Genomic DNA, 11,494 nt, shown 5'->3' with positions numbered 1-11,494 from the left:
TGGCTCAGCCCATCCTGAGTTGCAGCCAGCTTGCCCTGTGGGGAGGCTGGAGCCATTTCCATCCTGCCCTTGGCTCTGAGAGTGCCGATCTCCCCCAGCACCATGCTTTTTAGTTCTCTTCAAGCTGAGAAGCGCAAAGTGGCTCCTTGTGGATGTTTAAATAGCCCATCCACAGCGACCGAGGAGGGTGGTCAGTGTCCAGGTCCTTGACTCCGGCTGCTTCTGTGAACAAGTTTGTCTGCTTTTCTTTTCTTTCTTTCTTTTTTTTTTTTTTTTTTTTTGAGACAGAGTCTCACTCTGTCACCCAGGCTGGAGTACAGTGGCCAGATCTCAGTTCACTGTAGTCTCTGCTTCCTGGGTTTCAGCGATTCTCCTGCCTCAGCCTCCTGAGTAGCTGGAATTACAGGCGGCTGCCACCATGCCTGGCTACTTTTTGTACTTTTAGTAGAGACAAGGTTTCACCATGTTGGCCAGGATGGTCTCGAACTCCTGACCTCAGGTGATCTGCCCGCTTCAGCCTCCCAAAGTGCTGGGATTACAGGCCCGAGGCACCACACCCGGCCTAAAATTAACTTTTTAAAAAAAAGAGTTCAGTGCCTGAAGCAGATCCTAGCAAACCCTCCCCCAACACACTGGGTCTAAGAGTTGGTGTAACTGTGCCATGCCACCTGGCCAGCACCTGCCTCCCTCTGAGGCAGGAGACCAGCAGGACTTGATCAGGACCTCGCTGGAAACCTGCAGAGACCAGAAGCTGATGGAGAAGCCGCCTCTACCCCTCACCGCTTATTAATTAGCACCATGACAGTTTACAAATGCCACGGCAACAACCGGGAAGCTACCTTACAGGGTTCCAGGAATGCCCTGCCCCTTTTCTAGAAAATTCCTAATAACCTGCCCCTCGATTAGCATATAATTAAGAGTAGGTATAAACATGACCAGCAGCCTGGGGTTGCTCTGAGAAACTTTCTTTCACTGTTGATTCACTCTTGAATTCTTTCCTGAGTGAAGCCAAGAACCCCCACTGGCTGGGCCCCAGTTTCAGGGTTTGCCTGCATCACTTTTCCCAGCTCTGTTCTCGCACCCAGCGGGGCAGCATTTCCTGGGAGTTGCCATGGCCAACAGAAGCTGGATGACACAGGCCTCTGCTCCCAACCCCCAGGAGAGAGAACACCCAGGTGTGTTCCGGAGGCTCCCAGGGCTCCAGGGAGCCCCCAGCAGCACCAAGCTCCAAGTGCCCAGTGTGGACACGTGTTCTATGGCGCACAAGGCAGATGCGCTGCTGTCTCTTCCCTGCCAGCGTTCCCTTGCCTTTGACACGTGCGCCTCCCAAACACACTGCTCACACCTGAGCCCTTGTCTCGGGGTCCACACTAAGCGTTCAGCGTCCCAAAGAGAGGCGGGGCTGGACTAGAGTGAGTGCAGTGCCGGATCCTGTGTTTATTAGCGTTGTGAGAAATCATTAATCATTTGAAGAAACATGAAAGACCAGGTTGTGTCAGATTTTCCAACAGCAAGAGGAGAGGCAAGTAGACGATAAAGTAACATTTTAAGGTGCCCAAGAAAATAGCTCTGAGCTTAGGCAGGCGTGGTGGCTCACACCTGTCATCCCAGCACTTTGGGAGGCAGAGGCAGGTGGATCATGAGGTCAGGAGTTCAAGACCAGCCTGGCCAATATGGTGAAACCCCGTCTCCACTAAAAATACAAAAATTAGCCGGGCATGGTGGCAGGCACCTGTAATTCCAGTTACTTGGGAGGCTGAGGCAGGAGAATCGCTTGAACCCGAGAGGTGGAGATTACAGTGAGCTGAGATTGTACCACTGCACTCCAGCCTGGCAACAGAGGGAGACTCCATCTCAAAAAATAATAATAATAAATAAATAACTTAGAACCTAGAACATGCTATCCAAGAAAACTGCTACCCAAGGCTGAGGGCAATATAAATGCATTTTCAGGCACAGTGCATCTCGAACTTTTCATATCGTTTAAAATAGTTTATATAAAATTCTTTTTTTTTTTTTTTTTTTTTTTTTTTTGAGACGGAGTCTCGCTCTGTCGCCCGGGCTGGAGTGCAGTGGCCGGATCTCAGCTCACTGCAAGCTCTGCCTCCCGGGTTTACGCCATTCTCCTGCCTCAGCCTCCCAAGTAGCTGGGACTACAGGCGCCCGCCACCTCGCCCGGCTAGTTTTTTGTATTTTTTAGTAGAGACGGGGTTTCACCATGTTAGCCAGGATGGTCTCGATCTCCTGACCTCTTGATCCGCCCGTCTCGGCCTCCCAAAGTGCTGGGATTACAGGCTTGAGCCACCGCGCCCGGCCTAAAATTCTTAAATAAAAGGAAAGACAATTACAGAAAATGTTGCAAGAGATACATTCAGCAGAGGAAATCAAATAGCATGATAAAGTTTAATGTTATCTTTTAAAAATAGATAACACTGAAGAAAAAGAGAAAATATATCCACAATAACCCAGAATTAACAGTCTAGATGGTATCAACATGCTGGATTCAGGGGACGAAGAAAGGCCAGGGGACGTGAGCGGCTGATAAACTTCTTATCTGATTGAGGGTACACATAGCTATCTGTTTCAGAAAGGTGAGAAGGGAAAAAAAAGGAGACAAAATAACTGAATTTATAAAATAATAAGATAATAGGAACCAGTCTGAGTAAATCAATGATTCTAATAAATATGAAAGAATGAACTTACCAGTTAAAATATTATACAAATATTAGCAAAAAAAAAAAAAATTTTTAAAAAGAGGAAATGTAAAAATACAAGCATGGCCGGGCACAGTGGCTCACGCCTGTCATCCCAGCACTTTGGAAGACTGCGGCCGGTGGATCACCTGAGGTCAGACGTTTGAGACCAGCCTGACCAACATGGAGAAACCCAGTCTTTACTAAAAATAAAAAAATTAGCCGGGCGTGGTGGCAGGTGCCTGTAGTCCCAGCTACTCAGGAGGTTGAGGCAGGAGAATCGCTTGAACCTGGGAGATGGAGTTTGCAGTGAGAAGAGATCTCCCCACTGCACTCCAGCCTGGGTGACAGAGTGGGACTCCATCTTAAAAAAAAAAAAAAAAAAAAAAAAAAAACAGGCCGGGCGCAGTGGCTCAAGCCTGTAATCCCAGCACTTTGGGAGGCCGAGACGGGCGGATCACGAGGTCAGGAGATCAAGACCATCCTGGCTAACATGGTGAAACCCCGTCTCTACTAAAAATACAAAAAACTAGCCGGGCGACCTGGCAGGCGCCTGTAGTCCCAGCTACTCGGGAGGCTGAGGCAGGAGAATGGCGTGAACCCGGGAGGCGGAGCTTGCAGTGAGCTGAGATCCGGCCACTGCACTCCAGCCTGGGCGACAGAGCGAGACTCCGTCTCAAAAAAAAAAAAAAAAAAAAAAAAAAAAATTCATGATGGATATAAAAAACAAATCCAGACATATACTGTTTACAGGAGAGAGAAAAAGTTGAAAGTAAAACAATGGGAAAAGATATTACAGTAGACTACTAGCTGAAAGATGGCATAATTCATTTTTAAAAATAGAGACGGGGTCTCACTATGTGGCCCAGGCTGGTGTTGACCTCCTGGCCTCGAGGGATCCTCCTGCCTCAGCCTTCCAAGCGCTGAGATGACAGGTGTGAGCCAGTATGCCTGACCCATTTTAAAAAATAGTTTTATTAGATAGATTTTATCAAAATGAAAAACGCTTATCAAAATATACTCTTAAAATAATGAAAACAAAGTTACAGACAGGGAGAAAATATTTATTAAAGATACAATGTTTGTATCCAGGAGGTGTAAAGAATTCTCAAAACTCCAGAATGAGAAAACAGAAACGCTTTTAAAAAAGATTTAAAAGATTTGAACGGCCGGGTGCGGTGGCTCATGCCTGTAACCCCAGCACTTTGGGAGGCCGAGGCGGGCGGATCCCGAGGTCAGGAGATCGAGACCATCCTGGCTAACACGGTGAAACCCCATCTCTACTGAAAATACAAAAAATTAGCCGGGCGAGGTGGCGGGCGCCTGTGGTCCCAGCTACTCGAGAGGCTGAGACAGGAGAATGGCCTCGTTCTAAATCAGCAACTTGGCACCATGATGCTGAGTACACAGTTTCCTCCCTGGGAGCCTCTGTTGCCCTGTGTGAAGCTTGACGGCTCTCCTGAAATAAAGCCTGTGGGGGGCATGGCGTTTCTCCCCTTGCTGGAGCTGGTGCTAGTACCGTCTTTCAGTCAATCAGCAAACGTCTGTTGAGCTCAGTCTTTAAAACACCTAGCAGATTTTTTTTTAGACAGTCTCTCTCTGTCACCCAGGCTGGAGTGCAGTGGCACGATCTGGCTCACTGCAGCCTCCGCCTCCCAGATTCAAGTGATTCTCCTGCCTCAGCCTCCTGAGTAGCTGGGATTACAGGAGTCAGCCACCACACCCGGCTAATTTTTGTATTTTTAGTAGAGACGGGCTTTCGCCATGTTGGCCAGGCTGGTCTCGAACTCCTGACCTCAGGTGATCTGCCCACCTCGGCCTCCCAAAGCACGGAGATGACAGGCATGAGCCACTGCGCCCGGCCAAGATTATTTTAAAGACTTGTATTCTCTAATCCCAGAACAGGCAGGTCTCATTTCTCCGTCTCCCTCCCGTCTTGGGGGTCACAGTTGTTCTTAGGATGAAAGGGAGTGACACCTGGTAGGGAGGGGACGTTTGTCTTCTCTCCAAGAACCGGAAGGTGTCAAGTGATGTCTGATTAAAGGTGGAGAAACCTTGGCCTCTGGGAGAGTCTTGTCCTCTCTAGGGGTGGAACTGAGACACTCACGTGGGTGCAGACCAGGGCACGTCAGAGCAGCTGCAGCGGACTGCAGACTTGGTGGGTGTCCTGAAATGTCTCACTCTGCGAAGGCTTTGTTCACAGTGCCCTGCGTGGTGTGAGAAACCCCTAAAAACACCGAGATGGAAACGCTCACTAACGTGCAGGGTGATTTTCTATGATGTGGAGAACACGGGGCACCATGACTGCTTTGCTCATCCAAGAGACGGTGAGTGAGTAGATATTCACAGCTCCCAGCACCAAAATCTCCAGAGGCCTTAACCCCCAGACTCTGTGCTGAGTCGCCCGGTGGAGACCCCACCTCAGCGGCCAGGGACTCACCCAACGCCCTTCTCGGCCCTGCTGGACACAGCTGCAGACAGAGATGAAGGAGGCAGTGGGAACTGCGGGCATTACCCAACCCAAGCCGCAGCCCCACGCTGCCCACGCTGCTTCACAGCCCACCCGAGGAGCCAACACAGCCCCAGAGGAAGACGCGGTGGGGCTGACACAGCCTGAGATACGGGGAGAGAACCCCGTGCCCAACTCCGGACAGAGCAGGAGCCTGGTCTCCCTCCTCCAGGTCAGCTCTCCCTCCTCCGGGTCAGGCCTCCGGCATCCTCCCCGGGCCTGCAGGGCTGCTTTAGGATGGGGAGTTTGAGGTCAGTTAGAGCAGCCCCGGAAACGCAGAGAGAGGGTGCAGCCCCCCAGTGCTCTCCCCCACACCCAAGCAGGCTGGCTCACCACTTCCCATGACTAGAGCCACCCCAGACCCTGGCTTTCCAGCAAGAGGCACAAGAGGGGACTTTGGTCAGTGCTGTGGGCACTCCACAGACAGCACAGCTGGGCCCCAAGCCCAGGAAAGGGCAGAGGGATTCAGGGTCCCCTTGGAAGAATAGCCCCTTCCTGGGAGAACTCAGCGCCTGGCAGACCCCACGGTCAGATAGTTTCAGCCTGAGGGCCCTGCACACGCTGGCCGAGAGTGGACGGGAAATGCGCAGGGTGCCACTCAGGTGGGGCTGTGGGCCACAGGTGGACACCTGGCCCAGCCCGGCCAGCAGCCCTGACCCTTGCTGACCCACTCTGAAGGGAAGGGGCCTGTCTCTGGTGGGCCTGAGCCCCCCACTCCCTGCAAGGGGGCATCTGTCCTTTCTGACTCCGACCCTGACCCTGCGGAGGTGCAGGTATGGGCCCTCCCCCAAGGAACGTGTACATCAGGCCCCCCCGGGCAGAGAGAGCACCACTGTGGCCTCTGAATCCCAGGACCGGAGCTTGGAAGGGCTCCCAGAGCAAACGCCACAGCCCACAGCATGGACCACAGATTGTAGGGATGGGAGCCCTGAGCCAAGTTCCAGGGAGATGGGGGCAGAACCAAGCCCTGCCCCCCAGGTGGCCCTGACCCTCTTGCAGGCAGGAACGAAGGTGAGGCGCTTGACGCTGGAACCTGGGCACATCCCTGTGACCCTGTCATTTCCCTGCCCCCTGGGGTAGCCAGCCTCAGCGTCACTGTCCAGCCCAAGCAGGTCCCACTGGTTAAGCCCCTCAGCTGGTCCAGGGACACCCGGGACCCCACTCCCAGGCTGTTCCAGTGCACCCTACAGCCGTCCCCACTGCCAGCGACACCGCGCCCATGCAGTCTGTGGACACAGCTCCCTCCCTCCCACTGTGGAAGCCACCACTTTATCCAACTGGAACCTAAGGCCTGGCCCAGGGTAGACTATTGCCAGCGAGGAGGGAGAGGGGAGAGGGGAGGGAAGGAGCAGTGAAGTGCCAGCCAGGATGAGCCCCCACAGCACCCTGGAACCCCCACTGCCCACACCCAGCTCCATGCTGCCCCGAGGAAGGGCCCGAGCTTACAGACCCCAAGGGAAGCCTCCCCACCCCTGTGGACAAATGCACTCGGACACACGGAGGCTGCTTTACGCACAGTTTAATCAGAGTCAAGGGCCAGGCCGGGCAGGAGGCAGGAGAGCTGGTGCCTCTGCTCCTCACGCACACCCGCCTTCCTGGAGACACCAGCCTGCAGAGGCGGCCAGGCCTCTCCCTCGAGAAGGACAGGACGTGGATGAGAGGCAGGAAAGGGCAGCAGAAATGTGGGTCCCAGGCGGAGGACCACTGGGTACCAGGATAGTGAGGCTGGAACGGGGGAGGGGCGGAGGGCATCCACAAGGAGGGTGGGGTCTCCTCCGTCAGGTGAACACCCCTGCAGCCCCAGGGAAGGGAGGGACGTGCTGGTGGATCCAGGACATATAGCTCATCACGCGGGTGTACACGCTGGGGACGTCGCCGTGACCGCAGAAGGTGCCCCAGCTCACCACTCCCACCTGGACCCAGGTGCAGTTCCACCTGCACACGAGGGGGCCCCCGGTGTCACCCTGAGGGGAGAGACGGCACTCAGCAAGGGCTCCCCATGTGCCTCCCCATGTGTCCCCCCCAGGAGGGGACAGACAGGTGGGTCTGGGGTCTCACCAGGCAGGAGCCGTGGTTCCCATCCCCGGCACACAGCATGTCGTCCTTGATGAGCTGCTCAGACGGCTCAGTGTGGTTGGAAGGAAAGCGGTGGCAATAGATCTGGTTACAGAGGACGTTGCTCCTGACCTTCACCCTCACCTCCCGCAAGCTGAGGGGCCAGGGCAGTGGTTCTGCAAGGAGAGGCGTGGTGAGGCTCAGGGGCCTGGCGGGGACAAGGCTGCAGCTTCTCGTTGTGTCCAGAGCTGAGGCACACTATTCACTCAGAGCTGGGCCTTCCCTGGCCAGGGGGTGAGCCCCAAGGCTGCAGTCCTGGGCACAGGAGCCCGGAACCACAGGATTCACCCTTAGAAATGACTAGGGGCCGGGCGCTTTGGCCCACGCCTATAACCCTAGCACTTTGGGAGGCCAAGGTGGGAGGATCACTTGAGCCCAGGAGTTCAAGACCAGCCTGGCCAACATGGTGAAACCGCATCTCTACTAAAACTACAAAAATTAGCCGAGGGTGGTGGCTGACACCTGTAATCCCAGCTACTCAGGAGGCTGAGGCAAGAGAATCACTTGAACCCAGAAGGCAGAGGTTGCAGTGAGTCGAGATCACACCACTGCACTCCAGCCTGGATGACAGAGAGAGACTCTGTCTCAAATAAAATGAAGTAAAAATAAAATAAGCCAGGCATGGTGGCGCACACCAGTAGTCCCAGCTATTCAATACTTGGAAGGCTGTGGTGGGAGGATCACTTGAGCCCAGGAGTTCGAGACCCGCCTGGGCAACACGACGAAACCCCGTTCCTACAAAAAGAAACAAAGTCAGCCGGGTGTGGTAGCTCACGCCTGTGGTTCCAGCTACTTGGGAGACTGAGGTGGGAGGATCACTTGAGCCTGGGAGTTCGAGGCTGTAATGAGCTATGATTGCACCATTGCACTCCAGCCTGGGCAGCACAGCAAAACCCTGCCTCAAAAACAAGTTTTTAAATAAAAAAATTTTTTAAAAGAAACTATTTGGGAAAAGCATGGGACCAGGACTCCGCCTGGACTGCGTTGTGGCGGGAACGAGGCAGTCCGCTCCAGTGGCTGTCGCGCTGCGGGGCCCAGGGCGAGCCCCCAACCTCCCGTAGCTCATGGTTTATTTGCTGCAAAGGAAGAGCAGGCAACTGAGTGTGACGCTGAGGACGGAGTTGACTCACAAAATGCCTGTTGGGAGGTGAGCAGGAGCACCCCCATGTCACAACCCCAGAACTTGCCACTGTGACTTTATTTGGGAAAAGACCTTTGCAGATAGAATTAAGATGAGGTCATGTTAAATTAGAGACACCCTAAATACAGCACCCAGTGTTCATCTAGGAGAAGGGAGAGGGGAGCCTGGAGAAACACAGCTGCAGCTGGGGAAGGCATGGAACGGACTCTCCCTCAGGCCCTCTGAAAGGAACCAGCCCTGCCCACGCCTGGAGTTTGGACGTTTCACCTCCAGAGCTGTGAGATGAAACAATTCCTGCTGCTCTGAGCCACCAGGCCTGTGGTCACCCGTCTCAGCAATGGCAGGAAGCCATCCGGGTGTATCTGGAGCCCAGGCCTGCACCGACATTCCAGGCCATCTCCCCACATCCCACCCAAGTGGCCCTGTTCCTGACCTCCACGTCCAATGTCACCCCAGCCGGTCACCCAGCAGGTCTTCCCCGAGGGCACGTCCAGGGAGGCAGGAGGGAGCAAGACTGGGTGGACGAGCTCAGACAGCGGCACTGGGGCCTCCAGCTTCAGCAGGGCGATGTCCGCACCGCCCTGGGCAGACAGGCTCTCATTGTACAGGGGGTGACGGACGATCTCAACCACCTTCGTCGGCTGGTCATCCTCATAGAGCCTCAGCTGCCCGACCTGCACCCTAAACTCACAGGCCTCCAACTCCTCCCTGGAGAGAGGAACGGGCACCTCTCAGAGTAAGGCTGGATGCTCAGGACCGGGGCTTTCCCTGAATCCCGGGAGGGGCCCCCGGCACACAGGACACCTGCCCGTCCCCACCCCTAACTCCCGCCCGCCGAGGGGACGGCAGGCTCCACTCACGGCCCAAGGCAGTGGGCGGCGGTCAGCACCCACTCTGGGTGGATGAGGGAGCCCCCGCAGATGTGCTCCCACAGACCCTTCATGCTGTAGAACCTCAGGCTGACCTGCCAGGGGTACCTCCTGGCCGAGACATCGCAGCCCCCGATGATGCCCACCAGCTCACGCCCCGCACCGGGCTCTGGGGAGGCAAATGAGGGGCGTAAGGGGCCGGACGAGGGTCTTCCCAGGGCTCAGGGGCACCAGGAAAGACCAGCAATCAGACGGTCCCCACGCCCCCGGCAGGGCTGGCGCTCTGAGCCCAGGGCAGGGAGGGAGTCCTGGGCAGCGGGGACATTGGGTGGGGTGGACTCACCTCGGTTCCTGGGCACGGAGCCCCCCAAGCAGGGGAGGGTCAGGAGCAGCAGCCACAGCATCTGTGGGGAGAAGGCCAGGGCTTGGGGTGAGGAGATCTGAGCCCCAGCTGGGGTCTGGGAACGGAGAGGGGGGTTTGGAGTGGGCGGCAATACCCGTGCCCCCGGTCTCTCTGCCTCTTCCCTGGCATCTCTGGGAGCCCGTTTATCTCTCCTACAGAGGAGGTGGGTGGGCAGGGCAGCCCCCTCCTGGGCACATTCAGAATGCTGAGAGCAGGTGGGGCCAGGCGCTGAGTTCCACTGGGTGGGACTGGGTCCAGGGCACAGAAATGCAGTGTGTGAACCATGGCCATCTGAGCTGCAGGGGTGGGAGGCACCCCCGGTGGTGGGGGGAGGTCTGAGAAATAGTCAACGCCTCAAAGAGCAGCAGCAGCGATACCTCAGCTAGGGAGGGAGGGAGGGAGGGATGCGCGTGTTAAAGGATAGCCCGTTCCTATTCTCTGGCCAGGTCCCCTCCTCACGCTCACCTGGGACACCCACCGTCCTTGGGAATGAGGGATTCACTTCTCGGTGCCTGGAGCCCGTTCTCCTCTTCGGCCCAAAATATCTGCCTCCCCAAAATAACCCTTAGTGTCCCCTACCTCACGATGGCCTCAGGCTGCGAGAACCAACTCCAGGAGAGTGCGAGTCACCAGCCAGGGAGAGACGGGGACAAGCCCAGGACGCACCGAGCAGCCCCGGTCCCCGACCTCTCTCTGGACCTTCCGCTGCCCGGAGGTGCTGGGGTGGGAGCAAGAAAACATGACCCAGTCTGGCCTTGTCAGCAGCTCTGAGGAATGAGGACTTGACATCCCCTTTAATCTGTTTCCAAGACCCCGAAGCGCCGTGGTATTTTGTGCTCACCCATGGGAGAGGGTCATGAGGACCCAGGAGCCCTTCCCCGCCAAACCCCCAGCACCAGTGTCCCCAGAACATCAGGATGCTGCTGGAGGTGACTGTCCCAGTGCTGGTTCCCCTGTGGAGACCCCACCTCGCCGCTGTCAGCCTCACCCAACGCCCTTCTTGGCCCTGCTGGACACAGAGCTGCAGACAGAGATGAACGAGGCAGAGGGAGCTGCAGGCATTACCCAACCCGACCCCCAGCCCCCGTCCCCCACCCACGTTGCATCATAGCCGACCCGAGGAGCGGCAGCCCCCAGAGGAAGACACGGTGGGGACGATGCAGCCTGAGATACGGGGAGAGAACCCAGTGCCGGACCCTCGACAGAGCAGGAGCCTGGTCTCCCTCCCCCGGGCTGGGACTCCCTCCCCCGGGCCGGGTCTCCCTCCCCCGGGCCAGGTCTCCCTCCCCCGGACCAGGTCTCCCTCCTCCGGGCCAGGTCTCCCTCCCCAGGGCCGGGTCTCTCTCCTCCTGGTCAGGTCTCTGGCGCCCTCCCCCGGCCTGCAGGGCTGGGTTAGGATGGAGAGTTTGAGCTCAGTTACAGACCAGCCCTAGAAACGCAGAGAGAGGGTGCAGTGCCGCCCACAGCCCTCTACCCGCTCCCTCTCCTCCCCGCCCGCACAGCCAGCAGCCTGGTCCAGCTCTGTGTCCCATGGCCACGGTAGCATCCTCCAGGTCTGGGAGCAACAGCAAATGCACGCGGATCTGCTGCAACCTCAGTTCTTGCCTCCTCAGAATAAAAATTCGACTGAGGGGCAGATGTCAGAAGGAGAGACTGAGGCAAGTTTTAGAGCAGGAGTGAAAGTTTATTAAAACGCTTTAGAGGCTGGGCACGGTGGCTCACGCCTGTAATCCCAGCACCGTGAGAGGCCAAGGTGGGAAGACC

The 11,494-nt window shown here is 56.3% G+C and overlaps 1 protein-coding gene across 2 annotated transcripts; it reads right to left on the bottom strand.

Moving 5' to 3' along the window:
• Positions 1 to 6,743: 6,743 nt before the first annotated feature.
• On the bottom strand, positions 6,744 to 10,800 carry LOC104681562 (mastin-like). Of its 2 annotated transcripts, XM_030925413.1 has the most exons (8): positions 10,719 to 10,800; positions 10,196 to 10,448; positions 9,825 to 9,978; positions 9,671 to 9,731; positions 9,319 to 9,496; positions 8,892 to 9,166; positions 7,261 to 7,433; positions 6,744 to 7,166 (listed from the first exon to the last, which is right to left on the bottom strand). In XM_030925413.1, exons 4-8 carry the CDS (start codon positions 9,729 to 9,731, stop codon positions 6,981 to 6,983), a joined length of 873 nt encoding a protein of 290 aa, XP_030781273.1. In that variant the 5' UTR covers positions 9,825 to 9,978; positions 10,196 to 10,448; positions 10,719 to 10,800; the 3' UTR covers positions 6,744 to 6,980. The 2 variants fall into 2 exon arrangements, with proteins under 2 accessions (XP_030781273.1, XP_010386203.1); XM_010387901.2 differs by lacking the exon at positions 9,825 to 9,978 and having other exon boundaries at positions 10,310 to 10,448.
• Between the last annotated feature and the right edge of the window lie 694 nt (positions 10,801 to 11,494).

This window comes from Rhinopithecus roxellana, chromosome 20 (genome assembly GCF_007565055.1).
Source record: "Rhinopithecus roxellana isolate Shanxi Qingling chromosome 20, ASM756505v1, whole genome shotgun sequence".
In the NCBI taxonomy this organism is placed as follows: domain Eukaryota; kingdom Metazoa; phylum Chordata; class Mammalia; order Primates; family Cercopithecidae; genus Rhinopithecus; species Rhinopithecus roxellana.
Note: the sequence above shows the minus strand (reverse complement) of the source record. Positions and strands in the feature narration are given on the sequence as shown.